This window comes from Rhinoderma darwinii, chromosome 7 (genome assembly GCF_050947455.1).
Source record: "Rhinoderma darwinii isolate aRhiDar2 chromosome 7, aRhiDar2.hap1, whole genome shotgun sequence".
Lineage (NCBI taxonomy): Eukaryota > Metazoa > Chordata > Amphibia > Anura > Rhinodermatidae > Rhinoderma > Rhinoderma darwinii.
The window spans coordinates 121,871,548-121,884,534 of NC_134693.1; the positions used below are offsets into that span (position 1 = coordinate 121,871,548).

At 41.9% G+C, this 12,987-nt stretch overlaps 1 protein-coding gene across 1 annotated transcript in view; it reads right to left on the reverse strand.

Moving 5' to 3' along the window:
* ARHGEF3 (Rho guanine nucleotide exchange factor 3) overlaps positions 1-12,987 on the reverse strand; it is a 268,161-nt gene that overhangs the window by 186,380 nt on the left and 68,794 nt on the right. The window contains exon 2 of the mRNA XM_075833917.1: positions 11,616-11,682. Coding sequence (XP_075690032.1) covers positions 11,616-11,682 — 67 coding nt within the window. The remainder of the gene's footprint in view (positions 1-11,615; positions 11,683-12,987) is intronic.

Here is a 12,987-nt window from a genome sequence, read left to right on the forward strand (position 1 = left end):
ATATAGCTGACAATAAACTATAATCCACTATATGTGTGTGTAAGTATGTGAGTGTGTGTGTAAGTATGTGCGTGTGTGTGTGTGTGTGTGTGTGTGTGTGTGTGTGTGTGTGTGTGTCAACATATAAGGCTGTCTAGACCATAGCTCTCCTTCCACCCCTGGTTTGGATTCCTGGAAGTGATCCCCTCTATATGATTCACATACAGTGTTTTCCTACGTTGCCAGCTATGAGTCACTGGCTAAATCCTGCAGGTGCTCTGGTAATTTATGGAAGAGGGCAGCCTATGTCTTCACAATTTTCATATGCGCTCATTTTAGCTGTAAACACTCACATTCTTCTACCTCATTCCTGCAGGACTACAATTCAAGCCTGCGTCTTTCTTACATCCTTTTACAGTGAGGATGGCCGGGACCCCGGGTGCGCGCAGTAGCACCCTGCCCAGCCACTTCCCTGCAGCTCTATTCAAGTCATAGGACTGCAAACAGCACATAGCTGTTGAGCCCTGATCAGGGCTTTCACTGGATGAGGGGAATTGTGGAAATGATGGGCCCTAGGGATTGTTCCAACCACGCTTACCATGCTGGTTGCCACGAGTAGGCAGCGCCTCTTTTACTACAGATGCATCGGAAGCATGCATGTAGTAGTGAGTGACAGGAGGATTGTACCGCCACACATAGTCCTGATTGTGGGAACATAAAGCTTCCAAAAACACTAGAAACACAAAAATCCTGGTAAGAAAATTGAATTGACCACACCAGTAGGTTCTGTTTTTATTATGTATTTTAGCTAGCCAAAATAAAATTAAAAATGGGAATAATCCTTTAAAAAATTTCAATTGTTGACTGCCCAGTTGAAATTTAATTTGTCATTTTAATACTACAATTTTAATATGAAGTTTGTAATAAAATCCATAATTAAAATAAGAGAAAGATGATACACATATGCAATTTAACTGGGAGAGAAAGTATTATGCAGGAAACGGTTTGAGATAAGAAAACGGACAGCTGCCAACACTATTGTTATTGGCCAAAAACTTGTCTACGGGACTATACAAATACCTATGCTACACTTTAACACCTTAATGACCAGGCCTGAAAAGGCCTTAATGACCAGCTAAATTTCTTCGTTTTTGCTGACTGCAGAGGGTTCCCTCAGTCTCTGATCGTGTTACCTGGTTCCCGTTGACGCGATCATAGAAGGGAGTCCCAGCTTGATCTTGCCACATTAAACTGGCCATACATATTAGATTAACTATTGGCAAGTTTTGTCCCCTGATTTACTGCCATCAGAGGAAGCAAGGATCAGAAATGGATTGGATTTCAAAATCGCTTATCCTTTATTCCTCCACGAGATGCCAGAGGTTAACGATGTTTGCATTGCTGGTGTATACACGCATATATATATATATACACACACATACACATACACACACACACACTACCGTTCAAAAGTTTGGGGTCACCCAGACAATTTTGTGTTTTCCATGAAAACTTACACTTATATTTATCAAATGAGTTGCAAAATGACTAGAAAATATAGTCAAGACATTGACAAGGTTAGAAATTATTTTTATTTCAAATAATAATTTTCTCCTTCAAACTTTACTTTAGTCAAAGAATGCTCCATTTGCAGCAATTCCAGCATTGCAGATCTTTGGCATTCTAGCTGTTAATTTGCTGAGGTAATCGGGAGAAATTTCACCCCATGCTTCCAGAAGCCCCTGCCACAAGTTGGATTGGCTTGATGGGCACTTCTTGCGTACCATACGGTCAAGCTGCTCCCGCAACAGCTCTATGGGGTTGAGATCTGGTGACTGCGCTGGCCACTCCATTACAGATAGAATACCAGCTGCCTGCTTCTTCCCTAAATAGTTCTTGCATAATTTGGAGGTGTGCTTTGGGTCATTGTCCTGTTGTAGGATGAAATTGGCTCCAATCAAGTGCTGTCCACAGGGTATGGCATGGCGTTGCAAAATGGAGCGATAGCCTTCCTTATTCAAAATCCCTTTTACGTTGTACAAATCTCCCAATTTACCAGCACCAAAGCAACCCCAGACCATCACATTACCTCCAACATGCTTGACAGATGGCGTCAGGCACTCTTCCAGCATTTTTTCAGTTGTTCTGCGTCTCACAAATGTTCTGTGTGATCCAAACACCTCAAACTTCGATTCGTCTGTCCAGAACACTTTTTTCCAATCTTCCTCTGTCCAATGTCTGTGTGCTTTTGCCCATATTAATCTTTTCCTTTTATTAGCCAGTCTCAGATATGGCTTTTCCTTTGCCACTCTGCCCTGAAGGCCAGCATCCCGGAGTCGCCTCTTCACTGTAGACGTTGACACTGGCGTTTTGCGGGTACTATTTAATGAAGCTGTCAGTTGAGGACCTGTGAGGCGTCTATTTCTCAAACTAGAGACTCTAATGTACTTGTCTTGTTGCTCAGTTGTGCATCGGGGCCTCCCACTTCCCTTTCTACTCTGGTTAGAGCCGGTTTGTGCTGTCCTCTGAAGGGAGTAGTACACACCGTTGTAGGAAATCTTCAGTTTCTTGGCAATTTCTCGCATGGAATAGCCTTCATTTCTAAGAACAAGAATAGACTGTCGAGTTTCACATGAAAGCTCTCTTTTTCTAGCCATTTTGAGAGTTTAATCGAACCCACAAATGTAATGCTCCAGATTCTCAACTAGCTCAAAGGAAGGTCAGTTTTATAGCTCCTCTAAACAGCAAAACGGTTTACAGCGGTGCGAACATAATTGCACAAGGGTTTTCAAGTGTTTTCTAATCATCCATTAGCCTTCTAACACAGTTAGCAAACACAATGTACCATTAGAACACTGGAGTGATGGTTGCTGGAAATGGGCCTCTATACACCTATGTAGATATTGCATTAAAAACCAGACGTTTGCAGCTAGAATAGTCATTTAGCACATTAACAATGTATAGAGTGTATTTCTGATTAATTTAATGTTATCTTCATTGAAAAAAACGGTGCTTTTCTTGCAAAAATAAGGAAATTTCTAAGTGACCCTAAACTTTTGAATGGTAGTGTATATATATATATTTTATGCACGAATAATTTGACGTGTTCATATTGGTTTAGTGGCTGTTGTATATAGTGTTGAACATTCCCTGGTTTAATTTCTATTTTATTTCTCTAAAAGCTGCAAAAACCACATCATTGACAGGGCAGCACTTTTTACAATTTAAGGTGGAGAAGATAATATGTGTTGAGTTTCCTCCCAGCTGACAGGATATGAAACCCAGTTAAATAACTGATCAAAAATAGACATAGAATCAACAAAGGACAAGAAAAAAGTAAAAGAATACAACAACGGAAGCTCAGCCATAGTAAATCATGGGCTACGGCAAGGGCTCACCACCAATCTGGAGGAAAGATAATTGTTTACAGCTGCCGGGACACATCCTGTATGGTGAAGCCTCTAGGGGAAGGCTATGAGGTGTAGGCAAAAGAAGAAAGGACAATATAATATATATCCAGTGTCATAAGGATTACCAATGTGTCAGAATATTGTATCTTTCCATCAATAAAACATTCACACAGACAAGGGAATACACATGGGGATCATGGTGAAGCCCCCACAATCTGCATTGACTTCCTAGGATTGGTCTGTTCCTAGGTGCCTCAAAGGATAGAAATCTGATATTTACATAACTACTTACTATAGGTCCTGTCCTTTTACATGGCCGAATATGGGTGGTTACCAATCATTGTCAATCGGTAACATTACCAATCATTGTCAATGTATGGGTATGAACGATCGTTACTACGATCGATCGTCTCCATACATTTTCATCATGGAAGATGTGCTGCCGACTTGCAAACATTTTATTGGCTGCATCAATGAGCTGATCAGCCAATGAACGAGCGTTTGTTCGTTCATGGCTGATAGTTTACACAGGGGAATGATCGTGAACGAGCGATCATATAAACGCTATTTTGCCCGATCATTGGCCATGTGTCACCTCAGAAATACATGCGTTTTGGTCTTTTTGACCTTATCAGCAGAGATCAGGGATGTGAAAGTTTTGGAGACTTCATTGCTCTCCCTACCTTTTTGTAAATTAAAGGGGTTTTCCCACAAAACACAAGCATCCCCTATCCACAGGATAGGAAACACATGTGTGATCACTGGGGATCTGATCGATGGGACCCCCAGCGTTGAGGATAACGGGGGACCAAAATTCCCCCAAAGTGCTCCATGAGAATGGAGCGCAAGTGCGCATTCTCGACCAGCGCTTATTTCTATGGAGCTGCGGAGACAGCGGTCCTGGAAATCCCATAGAATTGAATACAGCGCTAGTCAAGCATGCGCACTAGCCTTCCATTCTCATGGAGAACTTCGAGGTACTTTCGGTTCCCCACTCTACTCATTGCTGGGGGTCTCAGCGATCGGACCCACAGTTATCACACATGTATACCCTATCCTGTAGGTAAGGGACACGTGTTTTGTTGGAAAACCCCTATAAGTTGAGTGTGCAATTTCTCTGCAGCGTCATCGCAGGAAAAATTAAGCATTGCATGGCACCCATTGAAATCAATGTGCTGTCTATGTAATACACAGACTTTCTAGGTCCTCTGTAGCGAGAGATGCTCCATGTAGTCTTTTTCAGGTCCAGCTAATAGATGAGAGTCCTGAACAGGGTACTCTTCTCTATTAATTAATCATTCCCTAATAGGGTATTTGAAAATGCCTTTTCTAACCGACTAAAAACCTTGAGACTTGCAGTGTTGTCATAGGGTTTCTTTTAATGCTAGCTGTAATAGCAATAGTCCACAACTTTTAGCAAAATAAGTGAATTGAATTGATGCAGCAGTGTATACTGTACTTTAGCCTTGGGTGTATGTAGTACACGTTAGGTTACATGTAGAAATGCAGATGAATAGAATTTTAATTTTGTAACATTTTGAACTTTTGAGAACTAAATGTCCTAATGTGAAAATCACATGAAATGAAAAAAAGCAATGTCAGAAGGGTTTTTGAACTATTTAATATATGAAAGCCATTTCGGAGGAATGAATTAGTCACTATGACAACCCTTTCGTACAACAAGGACACCGTGGATATTCTATAAAAGATGTTTAATTTGAGTAATTTTTTGGCAGCTGTGCCCAAGCTTTGTTCATTTTCGGCCAGACAATAAATGTCATTTGGTTCGAAACAAAGCAGATCTCATTCCTGACGACATATAAATAAATGTACTTATGATGGAGTGTCCCTCTATCTCCGTCTCATTGACCTATAGCGGATTAATTAAACATTATTTTGCAACAGTTCTCCTGAGTTGTGATATAGTCAAATAAAAATGTAAAGTTTAGAGTACAATATCTTCGGTTTACATTGTTGTAATGAAAATATAATTCCGGGAAAACATATGTCTTTGTAATTACCAAAGTAAATGAAAAATTGTGATATGTATATGTATATGAATAGTTGAACTCTTCTTCCTTAATGCTACAGCCAACTTTAAGGCCAAAATTAAAAACACACCGCGTTTGTTGTTTGCGTTTTTTATGCAACTTTATGGCTATACAGTTGTATTGAAAGCCTTTCAATGCAATTAGGGCTGCGGTATCCTGCTGTATACTGGACAGACACCCTTTTGGCATTCATTTAGCCATTAAAGTCTACGGGCACGTCCGCACATCGGGAGATTTTTCCAGTGTATATGGAGGCAGTGCCCCACAGATGTGGCGTGAATTTAACCCCTTAATGAAACAGCCAATTTGAGTTTTTTCATTTTTGTTTTTTCCTTCCCGCCTTCCAAAAGCCATAACTTTTTTATTTCTTCGTCAACATAGCCGTATGAGGGCTTGTTTCTCGCGGGACAAGTTGTAGTTTTTTATGGCACCATTTATTGTACCGCATAATGTACTGGGAAAATGAAAAAAAACAAACATTGTGGGGTGAAATGGGCAAAAAGCAGCGGTTACGCCATTTTGGGGGGGAGGGGTTTACGGCGTCCATCAGGCGGTAAAAACTACATGTTCACCTTATTCTACAGGTTGATACGATTAGGGCGATACCAAATTTATATGTTTTGCTTTAAAGTTTTACCACTTTTTGTTTTGTGTCGCCATATACTGAGAGCCATAACATTTTAATTTTCCATCAATTTAGCCTGGGGGCTTACATTTTGCAGGGCGAGCTGTAGTTTTCACCGAAACCATTTTGGGGTACATGTGACTTTTTGATCACTTTTATTCAATTTCTTTGGACAGCTAACAGCAATTTGCATGTTTTGTACATTTTTTTTTTTACGGCGTTCACCGAGCGGGTTATACAACGCTATATTGTGATAGTTCGGACTTTTACGGACACGGCAATACCAGTTATGTTAACTTTTATTTTTTTTAACATTGCTTTAGGCAAAAAATAGGTAAAGGTATTTTTTTTGCACTTTCAATATTTAATAAAAAAAGTGAAAAACAGTTCAAGTTTTTTTTAATGTTCCAGAAAAATTTTGTCACCCTAGGGGACTTGAACCAGCGATCGTTAGATCGCTTGCATGATATACTGCAATACTAATGTATTGCAGTATATCATTATTCTGATAGTATCCTTTGAAGTCCTTCCAGAAACATTGCTTCGATGGAGTACAAAGATGGCAGACCAGGGGGCCTTCATTAAGCCCCCAGGCTGCCATGACAAACATTGGCACCACCCTGCGTGTTGGGTGGGCAATGACACGTTGGTTCTAACAATTTATATGCTGTGGTCGCGGTTGACCGCGGTGTTTATGGTGTTAAACGGGCAGAATCAAAGTGATCCTCGATTCCGCCCGTTGCAGTAAGGTGTCGGCTGTATAACACAGCTGGCACCCGCTGAGTATGGAGCAGGCTCAGCCTGTGAGCCTGCTCTATACTTCCCCTTAACGGCTGTCACGTACTAGTTCGTGACATGTCGTTAATGGGTAAAAGGGTTGTATGGTCATGGGGTTGTTTTTCATACTGATGACCTATCCACAGGATAGGTCATCAGTATATGATCAATGGAAGTCCTACACCCGGACCCTGCACAGATTAGCTGTTCGGGCTGCCTCCTGGCACCGGATGTTATGCAAAGGCAAGTGTCAGAAGCAGATGGCTCCGTACACTGTATAGCGGCCATGCTGTAGTGGTGCAGCTTTGCACCTATTCGCTTGATGGGAATGTGGTGTGAATTTAACCTAATTTCTGACGTTTAACTAAAGAAGTGAGTGGATTAAATCACTCGTATCAAGTTTTGAAAAATATAATTTTTTTTATAAAAATGTAAGTAAAAATGGATAAACCGTCACTCACAAAAGAGCAATCGCTTATTATGCTAAATTACTGTACGTAGGCAAGGTAGCCATATATTCATGGTATATTCATATAATAGAAGCAGCGACATTGTGGTACACATGTTAGGGTATGTTCACACGGCCTATTTTCGGCCGTTTTTCGGGCCAGAAAAGCCCGAAAACGGACGAAAAATCGGAAGCAAAACGACGTTCTTTTCCGACGGAGCGTTTTTCGCGCCTTTTTTTACGCGTTAAAAAAACGGCCGCGAAAAAGAAGTGCAGGACACTTGGGATGTTTTTGGAGCCGTTTTCCATAGACTCTATTGAAAAAAGCACCAAAAACGGCCGTAAAAAATGCTGCGAAAAACGCTGCGAAAATCGCGAGTGGCACAAAAAAACGTCTGAAAATCAGGAGCGGTTTTCTCTTGAAAACATCTCCGTATTTTGAGACGTTTTTGACTCTGCGTGTGAACATACCCTAAGGGGACTGTATAAAGTTACACATAAGTAATAACAAGCGTAATAACCCTGGCAGCTACAGGCTAGATACTAAGGCTATGTTCACACAGTTTTTTTACGAGTTTTTTGACGCGGAAACCACGCCACAAAACTCGTCAAAAACGGCCCAAAAATGCCTCCCATATATGAGGCCCGAAAATGGGAGGCGGAGGCGTCTTTTTCCCGCGAGCGGTAAAACCATGCCCTATCTTCGGGCGTCTACTCCTCTGACCTCCCATTGACATCAATGGGAGGCAGAGAAAGCGTATTTCGCTGAGTTTTATGCCCGCTCAATGGCCTCGGGCAAAAAACGCAGCGACAAACGCTGCGAAAATCGGCGTGCAGGCAGGCGAAAATCTGCCTTAAACTGCCAAACGGAATTTTGAGGCAGAAATTCGGCCTGCAAAAAACGCTGTGTGAACAGGGCCTTAATAAAAAGCACACAGACCGGAATGGCGCACGTTTGGCTGTTGCTTCTTGACGGGCATGTTTTGAGCAACACATAGATCGTTACACATTATTTAAAGAAACCCTATTATAATAAGGAGATCAGTAAGGTGCCCTAATAGAGGCATTGTTGTGGGTACAATTACAACCCTATGTTCTAGTTTTGCATGAAGAAACTACTTTGTCCATTTGATCTCACACACAGCCGGCCTGGCGCAACCTGAGACACCTGATACAACTTTCACACAATCTTTCTCATCCTCCGTAGCACTTGATATGAAATGAATGAGAAAGGTTGCAGAACAGTCGTGCTTCTGCATTGGTCGCCATTTACTTTTACCGTAGTGAAATGCAACTTCTTTATGACTTGGTGTCACATTTGCATTGCGTTACACAACGATCAGACGTTATAGTATCTTTAGTGCCCACATATTTAGCCATTGTGTATAGGCCCCTTTAATTTGCTATGTATACACTCCGTTTACTGAACATGGCCTGTTACCACTGGCCTATGTTTACAGTGCAAATTATAACGTGGCTTTCTGCTGGTTTTATCCTTTGGACAAGCTACATCTGTCTAACTGCCCTGGAGGATCTCAAAATATTATTTTAGCAATAGGACCATATGGTGAGCAAATGCTGTGATGAGATGTAATCTGCTAAACGGAATATCAAAGATCTTTCATATTTCTCACATACATTTTTATCACTCATTCCTTATTCTGTAGAATAGACCGTCATACTCAGGATGCAGGTGGAAGGTGACGCTTTGTCGCTGACACTAGCTCTATACTGCCCCATAGTGGACAATAACCCCTAGAGCCAAAGGACTTTTTACTCAATGCAACTTGCTATATATATTAGATATCTGCATGGTTATGATAGAATTTTTTTTTATATATATATATATTTTAAAGCTATAAAAAAGGTATGAGCGGATTGAATACGGAATTTACTGAAGATCACTGTGACGGAGTGTTTGTAGTCAGAGCTCTTGAAGAGCTTCTGCATGGCCAAGAGAGAAGAGAGACCGTAATTAACATATAGCAGGAGCAATCTTTTGGACTCACACTCCTATCATTGCTTGGCCACTTAGCAGTTGTGGATGCTTTAATTAGCTTTTCTTTATTAGGGCGTCTTATAGGTTCCCTATGATAAATGGATATGTCTGACTACAGCACTAGACAACTATACATAATACAGGTGATCCCACTGTGGGCTGAGCTATTAACCACTTATTCCTCCTGAAGTGACCATCCATATTTGAATATTGGTCAAATGACCTAATAATGTGTGTAATTCCTACTGAAATATTTTTCAATGCTTGTCAATTCTGAGGGTTAAGGCCTTTTTTACTAGGGCCAATGATCAGGCAAACGATCACTCGTCCCCTTACATAACCAGTTATTGCTCCTTGTGAAAGGAGCAAATGAGCGCCGATCAACAAGAGGTCTTATTAAACGGGGCTCGTGTTTACATTCCATATTGGCCGGTGCATAAGGACCTTTAGGGCCCGTTCACACGAAACGTGAATAACGTCCATGTGCTGCGCATGGAAATCACGCGCAGTACACAGACCCATTGATTTTAAATGGGGCCGTTCACACATGTGTGAGTTTTCACGCAGCGAGAGTCCGCTGCGTGAAACTCACTGCATGTCCTATATTGGTGCGTTTTCACCTACGCGCCCATTGAGGTTAATGGGTACGTGAAAACCACGCAGAGCATACAGATGCACATCCGTTTTTCGCGGGTGTGTTTTGACAGCGACGCATAAAATTACACCTCGTGGGAACAGAACACCGTAAAACCCATTGAAAGCAATGGGCAGATGTTTGTAGGCGTAATGGAGCAGTTTTTTCAGGCGTAATTCGAGGCGTAAAATGCCCGAATTACGTCTGAAAACAGTGCGTGTGAACATACCCTTAGAGACAGAAGCGCTTTCATTGTTTTATCATGTAATAGACATAAGATAACGTGTACAGGAAAATATAAGGGTCTCGGATTCTGTAAGATTTTGAGTCTGGTTTAGTAAATACCTTGAGGGTATGTTCACACGCAGAGTCAAAATACGTCTGAAAATACGGAGCTGTTTTCAAGGGAAAACCGCTCCTGATTTTCAGACGTTTTTTGAGCAACTCGCGTTTTTCGTGGCGTTTTCTCAGCCGTTTTTGGAGCGGTTTTCAATAGAGTCTATGAGAAAACGGCTCCAAAAACGTCCCAAGAAGTGTCCTGCACTTCTTTTGACGAGCCGTCATTTTACGCGCCGTCAATGGTGCGGTGTTTCCACAGCAGAATTTCTGTTCGTTTCTGCGGAATTGCTGCAGAAATTTTCTGCAGCAATTCCGTTACGTGTGGACAAGCTCTTAGGCCTCGTGCACACTGCCGCCACAGTTTTCACGATAGTTTGTGACGGATCCGTGTGCCCATTTTAGCGGCCGTGTACACTCCCGTGTGCACTCAGTGTTTCAGTTTCCGTGCGCCGAGCATGGTACTGTCCAGGGTGCTGAAAGAGTTAAGGGGCTGCACTGATCGGCGTAACTCTTTCAGCACCCTGGACAGTACCATGCTCGGCACACGGAAAATACAATTTTAATGTAATAAAAAAAAAAAAAAATACATTTCATACTTACTTTACTCCTGTCCGGTCTCCAGCGATTACGTTTCATCCATGTCGCCGCTGCAGCCAATCACAGGCTGTAGTGGCGGTCACGCACGTCAGGATGACGTCAGAAGGCCGGCCTCCAGGGATGACGCTATATCCCACGTGACCGACTCTGCAGCCAATCACAGGCTGCCGCGGCCTCTGCAGCCAATCACAGGCTGCCGCGGCCTCTGCAGCCAATCACAGGCTGCCGCGTCAGAAAGGAAGGCCGGACTGGAGGAAGAAGAGGGACTCGCCACCAAGACAACGACCGGGTACGTATGAACTGATTTTTATTTTATTTTTAATCAGCAGCCTCTTTTCTCTATCAGTGATTGATAGAGACAAGTGGCTGCCGATTAGTGTAATATTTCTGTTATGTTTTTCTGCCCGTCCGGCCGTTGCTAGGCACACTGATGCCTTCCTTCCGTGTGCCTTCAGTTTTTTTGACGGCCCCATTGACTTGCATGGGCCTCACGGTCACGGAATCCCGGACCAAAGTAGGACATGCTCTACTTTGGATCGGAACGGAGCAACGGGACCGTCAAAAAAGCTGAAGTGTGCACGGCCCCATTGAAATGAATGGGTCAGTGTGCTAGCCGTCAGAAAAATGGCTAGCACCCTGAAGGAAAAAACTGAAGTGGGCATGGGGCCTTATAGATACAATGCCACCTGTAATACTAAACTGTATATAAAACTGATATTCATACATAGAAAACGTGAAGGAAAAAAAATGTCTTACCCCTTTAAAGTTCCATCCTTTAGGGGAAGAAAACAAGGAGAAAGAATTTGTTGGCTGCCATGTTGTCCTGCAGGGGGAGAGATGAGAAAAAAAAAAACATTGTTTATTGTATACCTGCCAGGCACAACGCATCGTCACTTAGCACAGGCTTACATTCGGTATGGCGACTCCAAGACGCAACCATCTGTATTTCCTGACACTTTATATTCGTTGTAGAATTTTCTTCTGGTTTTGTAAACATGTGCAGAAAATGAATAAGCCGATAATGGTGGTCGATAATGGTGGTCAGATGACACCCAATACCCGGGCAGCGTTGGCTTACACAAGCTGTAATGGTAACAGAGAACCTGAATGACTTTACTAGAGGAGGACACTTCACGTAAGGGATTAAACAAAAGATTGTGTCAACACCTCAAGGCTCATTTACTAGTCACTCAGAGCATCGGTTCTCACAGGAGCCGCGTCCTATGTCAGCCATCAAAGAAAACACCAAATAAAACGCGTTCCAAGGAGGAATATTTTTATTTTAGAAACCTTTTGCACGCAAGGATTTTTGTGGACTGCATAGAGCACAGGGTTATCCCTATGTCCTTTTATTACAAAGCATTAAAAGTCATAATGGAACATACTGTTGTAATATATAAATGAAAAAAAAATTCTGCTCGTAAGAGGATTTGTCCATTAGTAAATGTCATCTGGTATTTATGTCAGAATACACAAACATGAATGGATTTGTCCTCTGCATTGTCATTCTTTACTCAAGTGTAGGTTCACTTTAAACATACTTAGAGGATGGTATTGCTCAAAAGGCTATGTCCACCTTCACCACCAATGTATCTAAAATGAAAAATTAAGCAACTTTGCAATAGGTCTGAATTAAAAATCTCATATTGTTTTGTGTCTACAGCTCCTATGGAGATATTTGGGTCTCTATGGCAACAGACTACAAACAAAGCCAGTGTAGTCTGATCCTGCAGCCACACCCCTTTGTGTCCTCTTTTTCTTACAAATATACATTTGGTAGGTTATCAAATAGCTTTGAACAGATGGATGGCAACATGACTGCAGGTTCAGACACAGGACTGTCACAACAGCAGATGGCAGTAGACAATGATGTGGATTCTATTTTTTACTACTAAGCTATAGTAGCAGGTTTTAGCAGAAGAATCTAGGCAGTTCAGAATAAAGTATATGGGTTACAGTTTTGAAAGAGGATATAACGATTCCATATCCTTGCTCTCAATCAGTTGAAGGAATTACAAAAACATCATCACCGCACCATAGGTAAGAAAGCTGTTGAGGTGATTAATGCTGCCTGACCCTGGTCAGTGACATAGAGAAGAATCCAGCCCTCGGTGGGTGAGTATATGAT